We start from the raw sequence: 12,965 nt of genomic DNA, 5'->3' as shown, positions 1-12,965 counted from the left end.
GCAATATGTAACATAGTCCCTTTATATTTTAACTGTGAATGACAAACTGTATGAAGAACATGTATTAGCTGGAAATTAAATCCCCCTTCAGTTAACCCAATAAATTAAAACATTGAAAGCAACTCAAATGAATTAATTAGTGAGTTTATGAAACTCAGCCTACTTGGTGTGCTTATTGAGCTATTGGGAGGCACATAAAATGTACAGATGCATTAGCTATGAGTGACCTTTGGAGACTGGTGATACTGCTTCAGCTCTCAGCTATGTGTGCACGTGTGTATTGGTGCCATAAGCACTGTGCTGCAGTGCTTCCGGATAAATAACAATGGGAGATACTGCTGTCAGGCAGCAATTGCTTTATGTACAGTTTACTTGTTCTTGTAAATAAGGATCAGTTTAAAAAAATAGAAGGGATTTAAAATTCAAGCAACATTTAAATAATACACAGGTAAAAACCAACAGTGATTAGATGTACATCATATAATATTTCAATTGACAAGAGTGCTGACAGCAGGGATTAAGGAAAGCAAAAACAAAAGAAATTCAAATATACAGTTAAAAAGACACCTACAAATCATGCCACAGAATTTTGTGTTGGTTTTTTATTAAATGACAATGCAGAGATTAACAGTTAACGGTAGATTTGAGATTAATTTGTACATGGTACAAGTTGGATTAGATTACAGATAGATTCAACCATCAGAAAGAGATTTTGTGGATGAATGTAAAGTAGTTGCTAGAATTTAAAATAATTTATAGTTTTGGACCAAATAATATGAGTTTAAACTAGAAAATAAAATCACAGAATAGCATGATTGTACAGATCTTGATGATAAAGACGTCCTGGAAAACAAGTACCTAATTTGAGAGGCCGAAAGAATGCAAAATACAAGGAGTGAAGAAAACATTCTTAAAAAAAAAATCAAGAAATGGGATAGAAAGTTATGAAAATTAGTTGGCATTCAAATGTGTTTAAATTCTGTGATAGAAACTGTTAATTGGAATACTTACACCCTTATTGTGCTCAGTTATTTCAAGTTCAGGAATCTGCTGCTGTTCAGAACTCCATTCATTCACAATCTCTTCATTCAAATTATCAGATGTTTTGCTGCCTTTTTCAAAGTTTGCACTCTAATGAAACGAAGCAGCACATTACTTTTCAAGCTCTAATTTCAGTTGTATTTGGCATTCTCTGTTCCCACACTCTGCACCAAGAAATAAATAAATCATGCGCCAAAAGGATTTTGCTCTGCACAAGTCAACAATACTAGCTGCTCACTTACTGCCAAATGAATAATGTAGACTTATAATTAGTAAATCTATAAATTCAATATAAAATAAAGTCAATAAGTTTCCTCCAAACTGCAAACAATTAAGCCCTTTCTATTTGAAGGGAGGCAGTTCAAAAATATATTATTTAGGAAAGAAGCCAATCTAATAGCCACAAAACTATTCAGAATGTAAGCAATCTCCTGCAGGGTTAAACATCGTTTTTTTTGTCCTGGCAGCAATGTTCAGGTGGTGGGATTAAAGAAGAGGAGTTATTGAAAGACAAGCAGGACAAATTCAGTCCCCATGATAGACAAAAAAATTTCCAAATATATTGCTACATTATAATAAATTTCCAGGTACACTTTTTAATCTTACAGTTATGTAAACACCACCTTATGGTCATTGAAGCGAAATACTTTTTCATTATTTCTTGTTGACATAATTTGCAGTATTGTACTTACTAAGTAATTAGGACATTCTTTACTTTATATAGATTAGTTTATTTGATAGATATTCCATAAATTACATTAATTATATCATAGCACATTCTTTCATGGTGATTGCTGAATGTTGTAAATATAACCATAAAGATGTGTTTACCTTTGAAGAGGTTGGTGGTATTGAAATAGATGGAGATGCATCTCTTGAAGGGATCAATGCACAAACAGATCTTTCCTTATCTGGGAATACAAATCAAGTTCAACTTCAAGTTTACTGTCATTCAACCATACACATGTATACAGCTAAACGAAACATTGTTCCTCTGGGGCCAAGATGAAAAGCACAGTACATATAGTCACAAGTAGCAGATATAGTTCTGATCCAGCACATACAGTGGCAAAATAATAATAGCACAAGTCCCTGAGAGGCATGGCATGAAGATTGACAGGTTGACATAAAATGCAAAGTGCATGTTTATGTAAGACAATATATTGTTACTGACACTATTATAAGAAAACAAGCAGTAGCATAAATATGTGAAACAGCAGCAATAAAAGAAGAAAAGTGACCATTGGAGGATGCCTTTGTACCTGTGAGTTGGGGGGAATGGTAGGGCATTCAGTCAGGGTGTATATGTGTGCTTGTTTGGCAGCAGGGCGTTAAGAAGTCTAACAGCCTGGGGGAAGAAGCTGTTACTCATCCTGACAGTTCTGGCTCTTATGCTGCAGTACCTTCTGCTTGACAACAGGAGGTCAAAGAGATTGTGGGAAGGATGGGAGGAGTATTTGACAATGTTGGAGGCACGGCATATGCAGCACTTCTGATATATGTCCTGAATGGGGGCAGGAGAGTGACCCCGATGTTTTCAGCAATCTGCTCTATCCGTTGCAGTCTTGTGATCTGATGTATTTCAATTTTCAGACAGTGATGCACTTAGTCAGTACATTCTTGATGATCTCCAGAAGAACGTAGTGAGAATGGGGGGTGGGCAGGGTAGAACATGGCTTGGCTCAATCTCCTCAGAAAGTGGAGGTGCTACTGTGTTCTCTTGGCTAAAGAGTTGGTGTTGAAGGACGAGGTGAAATCAGCAGTAATGTGCACGCCAAGAAACTTGGAGCTCCTGATTCTCTTCATGGCGAAGCCATTGATGGGTAGTAGGCAGTGGTCAGCCTCTACTTCCTGAAGTCTACAATCATCTCTTTTATCTTGTCCACATTGACACTTGCATTGTTGTATTTATACCACTCCACAAGCTGCTCTACCTCCTCCCTGTACGGTATTTCATCACTGGTGCTGAAGAGGCCAAGCATTGTATCATCAGCAAACTTAATGACTTGGCAGTACAGTCATGTGTTAGAAATATGAACAGTGGGATGAGCACCAGCCCTGGAGAGGGGGAGAGAGGAGACACCAGTGCTCAACATTACAGAGCCAGAGATGTTCCTGCCAGTATGGACTGTCTGTGGTCTCTTCATCACCAAGTCCAAGGTCCAGCTACAGGGGAAGGTACTGAGGCCCAACATGGACAGTTTTCCTTCCAGCTTCTTGGGAATGGTCGTATTGAAAGCAGAACTGAAGTCAACGAACAACATTCTGACACGGGACACACCATTGTCCAGGTGGGACAAGTCTGTATAAAGGACGGAAGCTATGGCGTCGTCGGTGGACCGATTTGGGCAATATGCAAACTGGTCGGGACACAACGCGGTGGAAAGGCTGGATTTAATGGAGTCCATGACCAGCAGCTTGAAGCACTTCATTATTATTGAGGTCAGTGCCACAGGACAGTAGTCATTGAGACAGGATACATTCAGCTTCTTGGGCACTGGGATGGTGGTGGCCTTAAGCTTGTAGGGACAGTGGTCTCATCCAGGGACATGTTCAAGGTATCAGTGAGAACATCTGCTAGCTGAGCTACACAGTCTCTCAGCACACAGCCAGGTATGTTGTCAGACCCTGCAGCTTTGCATGGGTTGACCCTTGCTAAGATCTTCTTCACATCGGCCGTGGCAGACAGTGGCTGCTCCTCGAGGGAAGGAGTGGCCTTTCTCACCGACACACCACTTCGGGCATCAAAACATGTATATGGGGCATTCAGCCTGCCAGGAAGAGGCGTCACTGTCAATGGTGCACAGGGTGGTCTTATTGTCAGTTATGGCTTGAATGCCCATGTCCATCCTGACTGTCTCTAGAATCACAGATATGGTTATAGATTTTTTTGTGTATTGTCCTGTTTTGCCTTCCTGATGGCACAGAAAAAGCACAGCTCTTGTCTTGAGAGTGATCTCATGCCCAAACTGAAGGCAGCATCTCATTCTTTCAGAAGTTCCCAGACCTCTGCTGTCAGCCATGACTTCTGATTTGCCTGAATGGTGATGGGTTTAATGACAATGATGTCTTTGGTGCTCTTTGCCATGTAGCCGGTTGCAGATCCTACAAATTCATCGATGTTGATCACCATAAGTAGCTGCTTCCCTGAACATGTTCCAGTTTAGGGACAGAACAGTCCTGTAACATGGCTCTTTTTGGCCAAACACCGATTTCTTTGTGCACTGGTTTGGCGCGTTTTAGCAGTGGTCTGTATGCAGCAATTCACATAACATATATGATCAAGAGTATCTAAGGTGGAAGTGGGATGGGTGGGGGGGGGGCAACCACGAATGTTGGTGTAAATCAAGTCCAATATGTTCCCTCCTTTGGTAGCACAGTCAACATGTTGAAAAAATTTAGGTAGGACTTTTTTAAGGTTTGTGTGGTTGTCGTCCCCAGTTACAATAAAAAAAAGTCAGGTTGTGCAGTCCAAAGGTCACTGAATGGTGCCGTACAGTTCACGCAGTGCTTCCCAGCATTTTGCACGGGGTGGGGTGGGGGTGTAAATATACACAGCCAAAATCACAGTGGCAGTGAACTCTCTTGGTAGACAGTAGGGCCTACTCTTCACCATTAAAAACTCCACCAGTGGGGAACAGTGGGCTGCAACTAGTGTAGCATTAACACACCAGGTTTTGTTAAAGTAAATGCACAATCCCACACCCCACGGGTCTTACCAGACGTTGCGGTATTCCTATCCGCACGAAAATTGGCGAGTCCCTCTAGCTGGATGGCTGTGTCTGGGATGTTGTTCTGGAGACAAGTTTCTGTACGACTATGTGTACTGCAGTTCATCGTCTCGCTCTGGGTCAATTGCTGTTTATTTTCCAAGGAGTGTTCATTGGAGAGCGGTACTGACGGGACAGCCAGCCCGCGAGCAGCAATCTTTAACTTAAGACGGACTCCAGCGCGCTTACCGCGCTTCTGTTTTCTCTCACACCGCTTCCGGTGCCTTCTCCCCTGGGTGCCTGCAACAGGTGATGCCGCAGTATGAGGGTCTGGACCGTGCAATGACCCGGGGCTACGCAGCTCCTCTGATGGAGATCTCACTAATGAACCGGACAAGAGCAACATTAAATGTTGAATTGTAGATCAAGTCTTTAAGCATATGTTGGTTTAAGTTTATTTATTGAGTCCGCTTTATTAAAACTATTACTTATCCTGATAGAGGTAACTTCAGGCATGCTACTTTGTTTCAGTATTGATATCTGCAACAATATATAAAGGCTTGGTTGTATTCAATAAGATCATGTGATAAAGTTTTCACTTCTGGAAGCACAAATATATATTATCATTGCTTTCAAATTGCATACAAGAGTAACAAGAAATAAAAATAGCCACAATAATTGGTCCGTAAGTGAAATGAAATGCACTTCTTGCACTGGAAATGTTTGGCCTACGAGTTGTGGTGAAAATGACAGTAACATTTCCATCATTATGAACAACACCAATGGCACCTTCTGTTGGTCTCATATAAACAGTTAAGCACATAAGTATGGATGAGCCTTTTAATGATAGCCTATGCCTCAGGTGTTCTGTTGGAGTACTAGAACTGAAATATTAATGCCATATTCCAGCTGACATTGTAAAACAAATATGTGATGTATTACTCGCACCATTCAAGAACTAAAACTCCCTCTTCTTACAGTATATTTTTTGGAATATTTATGGTATTCCAGATTCCACCTTAACCCAGATATACATCCTTCAATTTTTGTAAACAGTTAAATGGAAAATGATCGTTGATGCTTTTTAAATATCTGGTTTCCTGCCTGAGAATTCTCCAGCCCTGAGCAACTGGTCAGCCTTCTTAATGACTATGCAACTGTGCCTGTATCTAATTCTCTCATTGCTGGTGATAATTTGAAAGGCAAGTCAGAATGAGCTTCAAAAAACTCATCTCTCTAGTGTCTGCTCAATCTTTTGATTAGCAACAATGAATAAAGTTATTTAGCTGCAGGCCAAAAACCCGAGGCTATTTTTAAATTATATCTGAAAAAAAAAAGCAGATGCAATAGATTTTGACAGTCAAACATAATGGAAACATTAGAAAGGAACTAAATCATTAAAATTCTAACTACTTAATTAAGCATCATAACCCAGAAGTCAATTATTAAAACTTCACTAAATTATTAGAAAGCAACAAGTGCAAAAAAGGCTCTGATACTTGAAATTTCCTTTTCCATTGGTATTTGGTTCTCAATATGTAGGAAGATTACAATACTAGAATTTGAATTGAGAGTTACAAGCAGTCTAATATTAAGTTTCATTCTTATTAGTCATACAGCAGCCTCATTTAAAAAAAATAATTCATGTTGTGTATTTAATATTCTAGTAATATTTGAACAATCAGAATCAATAATCTTGTATATATAGATCAATTAAGCATCCTTGTTCATTTAATTAATTCATTACGCGTCACATGTATTACATGAATTGCATACGTCATCACACTACCATGTTATACACGCATGCCTCGCACGTAAACACAAAGTTAGACCCGTATTTTGGACCCTCATGTCTTCCTTTGAATCATTATGTTTTGAAGTTACAAAACATAACACTGGTGCTGAGGTATTTTAAAAAAATAAACGTGAGACAGCTACCAAACTGTTGAAGCACATTGAGACATTTACACTAAAAAAATCACAGCAAGAGGAACGGCAAGTAAAAAAAAGCGCAGCCCAGCACATACAGAGACAGTCAAGGTCTTAAAAAAAGCAGCGCAGCACATGTCCTTTGGAAGGGAAGACATGATCGAGTTTAAAAAAAAGTCAGGAAAGGACTAAAGGATGAGTATCAGGTGACAATAATCATGAAAAAAAATCAGTAATGACGGGCTATGTCAGAAAAATTATCATGTTTGATTACACAAAAGATAATTGGAATATGTATACTGAGTTAATTCAGCAATATTTTAAAGCAAGTAAGAAGCCAATGAGAAATGAGTACCAATTTTTCCAAGTCCATTGGGTTTAAAGGTATACAACTTAACATGCTCCAACTAATCCAGCAGAAATGAGCTTTGCTGATATTGTCAAAGTGACACAGGAACACTTAGAAAGAACCGAAGTCATTGCTGACTGCTGAAGGCTTCAGGTTTCACAAGTGGAATCAAAAAGAAGGGGAGCCTATATCAGCATACATGGCTAAATTAAAGAGATTTTCTGAACAATGACAGTTCAGTGATGGGCTTAATGAAACACCAAGAGATTGTTTAGTTTATGGAATCTTAAAAGAAAGCATTCAAAAACAGCTCCCAACAGAAGTACAGCTTACATTTAAAAAAGCAGTGGAAATTGCTGGAAACTGCAGACAGAAAAGGAATTGAGCTGCAGTGAGGAATGAAGTGAGCTTGAACAAAATTGCAGCATCTAAAGAGAAACCATCCTGGGTGAACAAATTGTGTTACCGTTGTGGCAAGGGCTCACATACACCAAACAAGTGCAGTTTTAAAGGCAAAATTTGCAGAACATGCAACAAAGTAGGATACATACAAAGAGCATGTCAAGCAGGCAAAAATAAATGGGCTGCACAGTGAAGAGAAAAAGCTTAAAAAGTCAAGTTGCTGTTTCAAAAAGAGCACTAATCTATGTGCTGTTGATTAAATTTGATAATGACAAGAGTGACACAGGACTATGTAGCCTTGAGATTTACAGGGTGAAAACCAATAGACAAGCAATATGGCTTACACCAGAAGTGAATGGAAATTTAATTAAAATGGAACTAAACACTGGTTTCACTGTTTCAGTCATTCCACAAAATGAGTCTGAACAGCATTTCAAAGATACTGAACTGACACCTGCAGATATCCAACTAAGAACTTATACTGGAGAAAAGATAACTCCTGTGGGAATGACATTCATAACAGTGAGATACAACAACTATTGAATTGAATTGAATTGAATTAAATTGATTTTATTTTTTAATTCCTTCATATACGAGTAAAAAATCTTAACGTTATGTCTCCATCTAAATGTGCAATCATAGTAATTTATAATTTATAATAAATAGAACAATGTAAAATAAAGTATACTCAAATCAGTGTGAATTCATCAGTCTGATGGCCTGGTGGAGGAAACTGTCCCGGAGCCCGTTGGTTCTGACTTTTATGCTGCGGTACCACTTCCCAGATGGCAGCAGCTGGAATAGATTGTGGTTGGGATGGCTTGGGTCCCCAATGATCCTACGGGCCCTTTTTACACTCCTGTCCTTGTAAATGTCCTGAATCATGGGAAGTTCACCACTCTCTGCAGAGTACTGTGATTAAGGAGGTACAGTTCCCATACGAGGCAGTGATGCAGCCAGTCAGGATGCTCTCAATTGTGCCCCTGTAGAAAGGTCTTAGGATTTGGGGGCCCATACCAAACTTCATCAACCATCTGAGGTGAAAGAGGCACTGTGTACAGACCACGTGAGGTTCTCAGTGATGTGGATGCCAACAAACTTGAAGCTGTTTACCCTCTCAACCCCAAATCCACTGATGTCAATAGGGGTTAGCCAGTCTCCATTCCTCCTGTAATCTACAACCAGTTCCTTTGGTTTTGTGACACTGAGGGAGAGGTTGTTTTCTTGACACCACTGTGTCAGAGAGAGAACTACTTCCCTGTAGGCCACCTCGTTATTGTTTGAGATAAGGTCAATCAATGCAATGTTGTTGACAAATTTAATTAGCAGATTGGAGCTGTGGGTGGCGATACAATCATGGGTATACAGGGAGTAAAGGCGGGGACTCAGTATGCAGCCCTGAGCCACATTGGGCTTATATGTGGTAAAAACAGGAGGACCAGCATTGTGGGGAAGGGATTGACTGAAGATCCATTTACAATTTGCATGCCACATCCCCTACAATGAAGCCATAAGAAAGCAAATCAGGAAAGATACTGGATGAGGCCATAACCGTCTCCACGCCAAACACTATGAATCATTCATTGTCCAACAAAAGACAACTAGGTTTTGGTGCCAGCCTCTGGTTGAAAAACATTTGGACCAACGAAGAACCATGCTGCTCAAAGGAAACATAGGTGACGAAAGCAGTAGTCTACTAACAGTTTTTGAAGGCAACGTATCTGAGAAAGCATCTGATATGTTAATCCAGCAGTTACTTGCGAAATGTGGCTTGGTTTTTAAGTTGGAGCAGAGTACAAGGAGCTTCAGGAAAGTTGCAAGCATTCAGCTTCTGTGAATATCAAGAAGCAGAATCTACACTGTGTGCATTAAGATTATTGCATTAACTTCAAGTGGGTGACAAAAAGCTGTTTGTAAAAGACGATGCAAAGATCAAAGCCCAGCTAGATGAATGGAAGGCCAAAAAGAAAGGAGTTAATAGAGATACAAAAACAGAGGATTTATCAGGTAATGTTGTGGATGAGGAAACCAAGAGGAGAGATCAGATCATAAAGGAAGCAGTGGAAGGAATGGAAGATGATACTTGAGTGAATTAAAAGCACCTTCCCAAGATCAAGATGCACAAACTAGAAGAAGGAAAAGGAAGAAGAAAGGTGGCTACCACCCATCAGAACCACTTCCTGGAGTCTCAGAGTCAACATGAAGGAGGCCCCAGATCCTGAGATTTATTCACAGCCACAAGTTTCACCTGCCAAACAAAGTGATCCCTATTGTCAGGAAAGATGTTATCCCACAAGAGTAAGAAATCCTCCACAGTGATTTATAAAAGACTCACATACCTTCCTTTGAATTAATTTAATGTTTTGAAGTCACAAAACATAACACTTGATAACAAAAGAGGAAATTAATTGACCAACAGCAATTGAACCACGATGACCTGGAAAAGATGAGGTTTAATTGTCTAGCACTTCAGAATCAGAATCACGTTTAATATCACTGGCATATGTAATGAAGTTTATTGTTTTGCAGGCACAGTACAATCCATATAATAATAAAAGCTATAAATTACTATCTATATATATATATATATATATCAGAAATTAAATATAGAGAAAAGAAAATTAAGTAGTGCAAAAAAGAGAGAAAAATACTGAGGTAGTGTTCATAGGTTCAGTGTTCATTCAGAAATCTGATGGTGGAAGAAAGAAGCTGTACCTGAAACATTGAATATGGTCTTCAGGTTCCTGTCCTTCATCCTTGACGGTATCAATGAGAAGAGTCTTGTTGGAGGAAATGCTCTGATATTTTTGTGTACCTTACACCTCTGGAAATGGTTTCTCCTTATTCATTTTATCTAAATAACTGATGACTTTGAACACTTCCATCAATCACCTTCGCACTAGAAGCTGTTTCTCCAGTGAATATATTACTGAAATCTCTGATTCTCGAGAAATCATTTCATTAGATCTTTTCCACACATTCCCTTGGATCTTCACATCCTTCAAAACGTCAATGATAAATTCTATGTGCCATAGTCTATCCATTCCACCATCTTGCAGTCTAGTCTCACCATCCTCACTATTCTGTTCATTACTAAATTGTGCATCATTTGTAGATTTATGAGCATCAATACCCATGCAACAGAGTCTAATCTCCTGTCAAGTGGTCACTGGGTCTAGATCTTGTTCTGTGAAGGTTGTGCAATAGATATCTGCTGTCTCACAGCTCTTCACGTCAGAAGAAACCATGCACAGAGAATGCCCACTGCAAAGTATGAAGCTTGGACCTGGAACACCAGGAATCCCATGAAGTAAACCATCAGTAATAGACCTAAATGCTGTTCTGCTATCATAGCTTGAGAACACAAATGTGTTAACGACAATATTGTTGCACTGAACAAGACATGCCAAGCAGGAGATAACCAATTCAATGAACAAGACAGTCTCGAGAGGGAACACAGAAAGGAGAATGCCATCTTTACACAGTGAACTTCATCGTTAAGAACTGGCTAGTCAAAAGCTTGGCAACTTTCCCTGCAGATAAAGCAATCATCTTCTGACCCTTCTACTCACTCTAACTGGAACCTTTTTCAGTGCAGGAAGGATGCTGAGGCTTTGAGAGTGTGTAAAAAAAGGTTATCTAGGATGTTGCCTGATTTAGAGAGCCTGAACTACAAGTAGAGATTGGACAGAGTCAGGTTACTTACTCTGAAGTGGTAGAGGCTGAGGTAAGATCTGACACAAGTTTATAAAGTAAACAGCCTGTATCTTTTCCCCAGTGTTGAAATGTCTAATACCAGAGGACAGAGGTACATTAATTTAAGTTGTGAGGGGCAAGTTCAAATGAGAAATGCGGGCATTTTTTTTTTGCACAGAGCGGTAGGTGCCTGGAATGTGCCGCCAGGATTGCTGGAGATGAATATGATAGAGTCATTCAAGAGACTCTTAAATAGGGACAAAAAGTACAGGATAGACAAGACAGTCTAGAACTAGTGACCACAGTTTAAACTGAAAGGAAAGAAATTAAAAGAGATCTGAAGGGTATGTTTTTCTACACAGAGCGAGTGGGGGGGTGTCTAGAATGAGCTGACAGAGGAAATGCTGGAGGCAGATACAATTACAGCACTTAAAAGGCATTTGGATATAAACTTGGAAGAAGAGGCAGAGAGATATGTGCCAAATGCAGGATAAGGGTTTAATGGAATTAGCATTATGTTTAGCATAGACAAGGTAGGCCAAAAGGACCTGTTTCTGTACAGTACGTTTCTTTGATCTCCGAACAGATCCACACCAATTTAAAAAATCTCCCAACAACCACCATTTCAGTCATTTACAATCTCTCAGTCGGCAGCCAATCACGACCTTCTCTCCAAAATGAAACACATGCAATTTCAAGTTTCAAGATTCATTTATTATCAAATAATGTATAAATACAACCTTGAGATTTCCTTACAAAGCTACAAAGCAAAAAACCCGAAAGAACCCAATTTAAAATAAAGAATAAAAATAAAAGATCAACACTCAAGAGAAAGGAAAAAAAAACATGCAAACAATTGAAGTGAGCAATAACAGTCCAAGCCAAAATTGAGACCTCAGATCCAAACCCCAGAATAGGCCCAAAGTCTCACTTATCAGTTCACCATATTAGGAGCAGCCGGGGCAGTCAGCATTTAAACTGACCCAACAACAGAACAGCGAAGGGCTCTGCAGCCTGGAGAGAGGAGGGAAGATCGCCGAGAGTGAGCGAGATCGCCTCTCGCCTCCAATCTGGACCAGTGTTTAAATTGTTTGAACAGTGTATCGTACCTCACAGAAGGTAATTTTTCTAATTTTATCAAAAGAAGGTAGTGGACATAAAACTCATAACTGTTCCTCATTCCAAAGATGCTGCTTGACTTGCTATTTCCAGGATTTTCTTTCAAATTTATGGCAACTGTAGTTCTGTGCTTTTCCACAGGATGGAGCCAAAGGTCACCGCAACAGGGCAAACATTTGAGTATCCTCTCTTTTTGATGCAACACAGAGTACCCCATATTGAATGGGAGGAAATGCCATGCAGCTAGAGGGACTAAACTCTTTTCAAGCAGATAGGAATACCATGACCTCTGGTAAGACCCACTGTTCACTGCTGGTAGAGTTTTTAACGGTGAAGTATAGGCCTTATTACCTACCTTGAGTTTTTGCCACTATGATTGAGGCTGTGTATTTCTGTGAAAACATCACTGGTATCTCTCTCGCCCCCAACCCCATTTAGAACATATCAGAAGCGCTACATATGCAGTGCCTCCAGCACCGTCAAAGACCCCTCCATCCTTTCCACAATCTGTTTGACCTCCCGTTATCAGGTAGAAGGTATGCTGCATAAGAACTAAAACCATCAGGCTGGGTCAGAGCTTCTTTCCCCAGGCTGTGAGACTCCTTAATGCCCTGCAGCCACCAAAACACACATGTAAACTGTGTCTGAATACCATCCTCCACTGGTCACTTTTCACCTTTTATTGCTGCTGTTTCACATGTTTATACCAAATGCTTGTT

At 39.8% G+C, this 12,965-nt stretch overlaps 1 protein-coding gene across 1 annotated transcript in view; it reads right to left on the bottom strand.

Moving 5' to 3' along the window:
* pphln1 (periphilin 1) overlaps positions 1 to 12,965 on the bottom strand; it is a 132,495-nt gene that overhangs the window by 42,751 nt on the left and 76,779 nt on the right. Inside the window, exons 6-8 of the mRNA XM_072268108.1 lie at positions 4,761 to 5,132; positions 1,873 to 1,952; positions 1,012 to 1,131 (exon numbers count right to left, since the gene is read on the bottom strand). Of these exons, the coding sequence (XP_072124209.1) occupies positions 1,012 to 1,131; positions 1,873 to 1,952; positions 4,761 to 5,132 (572 nt within the window). The remainder of the gene's footprint in view (positions 1 to 1,011; positions 1,132 to 1,872; positions 1,953 to 4,760; positions 5,133 to 12,965) is intronic.

Source organism: Mobula birostris, chromosome 9 (genome assembly GCF_030028105.1).
Source record: "Mobula birostris isolate sMobBir1 chromosome 9, sMobBir1.hap1, whole genome shotgun sequence".
NCBI lineage: Eukaryota > Metazoa > Chordata > Chondrichthyes > Myliobatiformes > Myliobatidae > Mobula > Mobula birostris.
The sequence above is the reverse complement of the archived record's forward strand: the minus strand, read 5'-3'. Positions and strand labels throughout refer to the sequence as shown.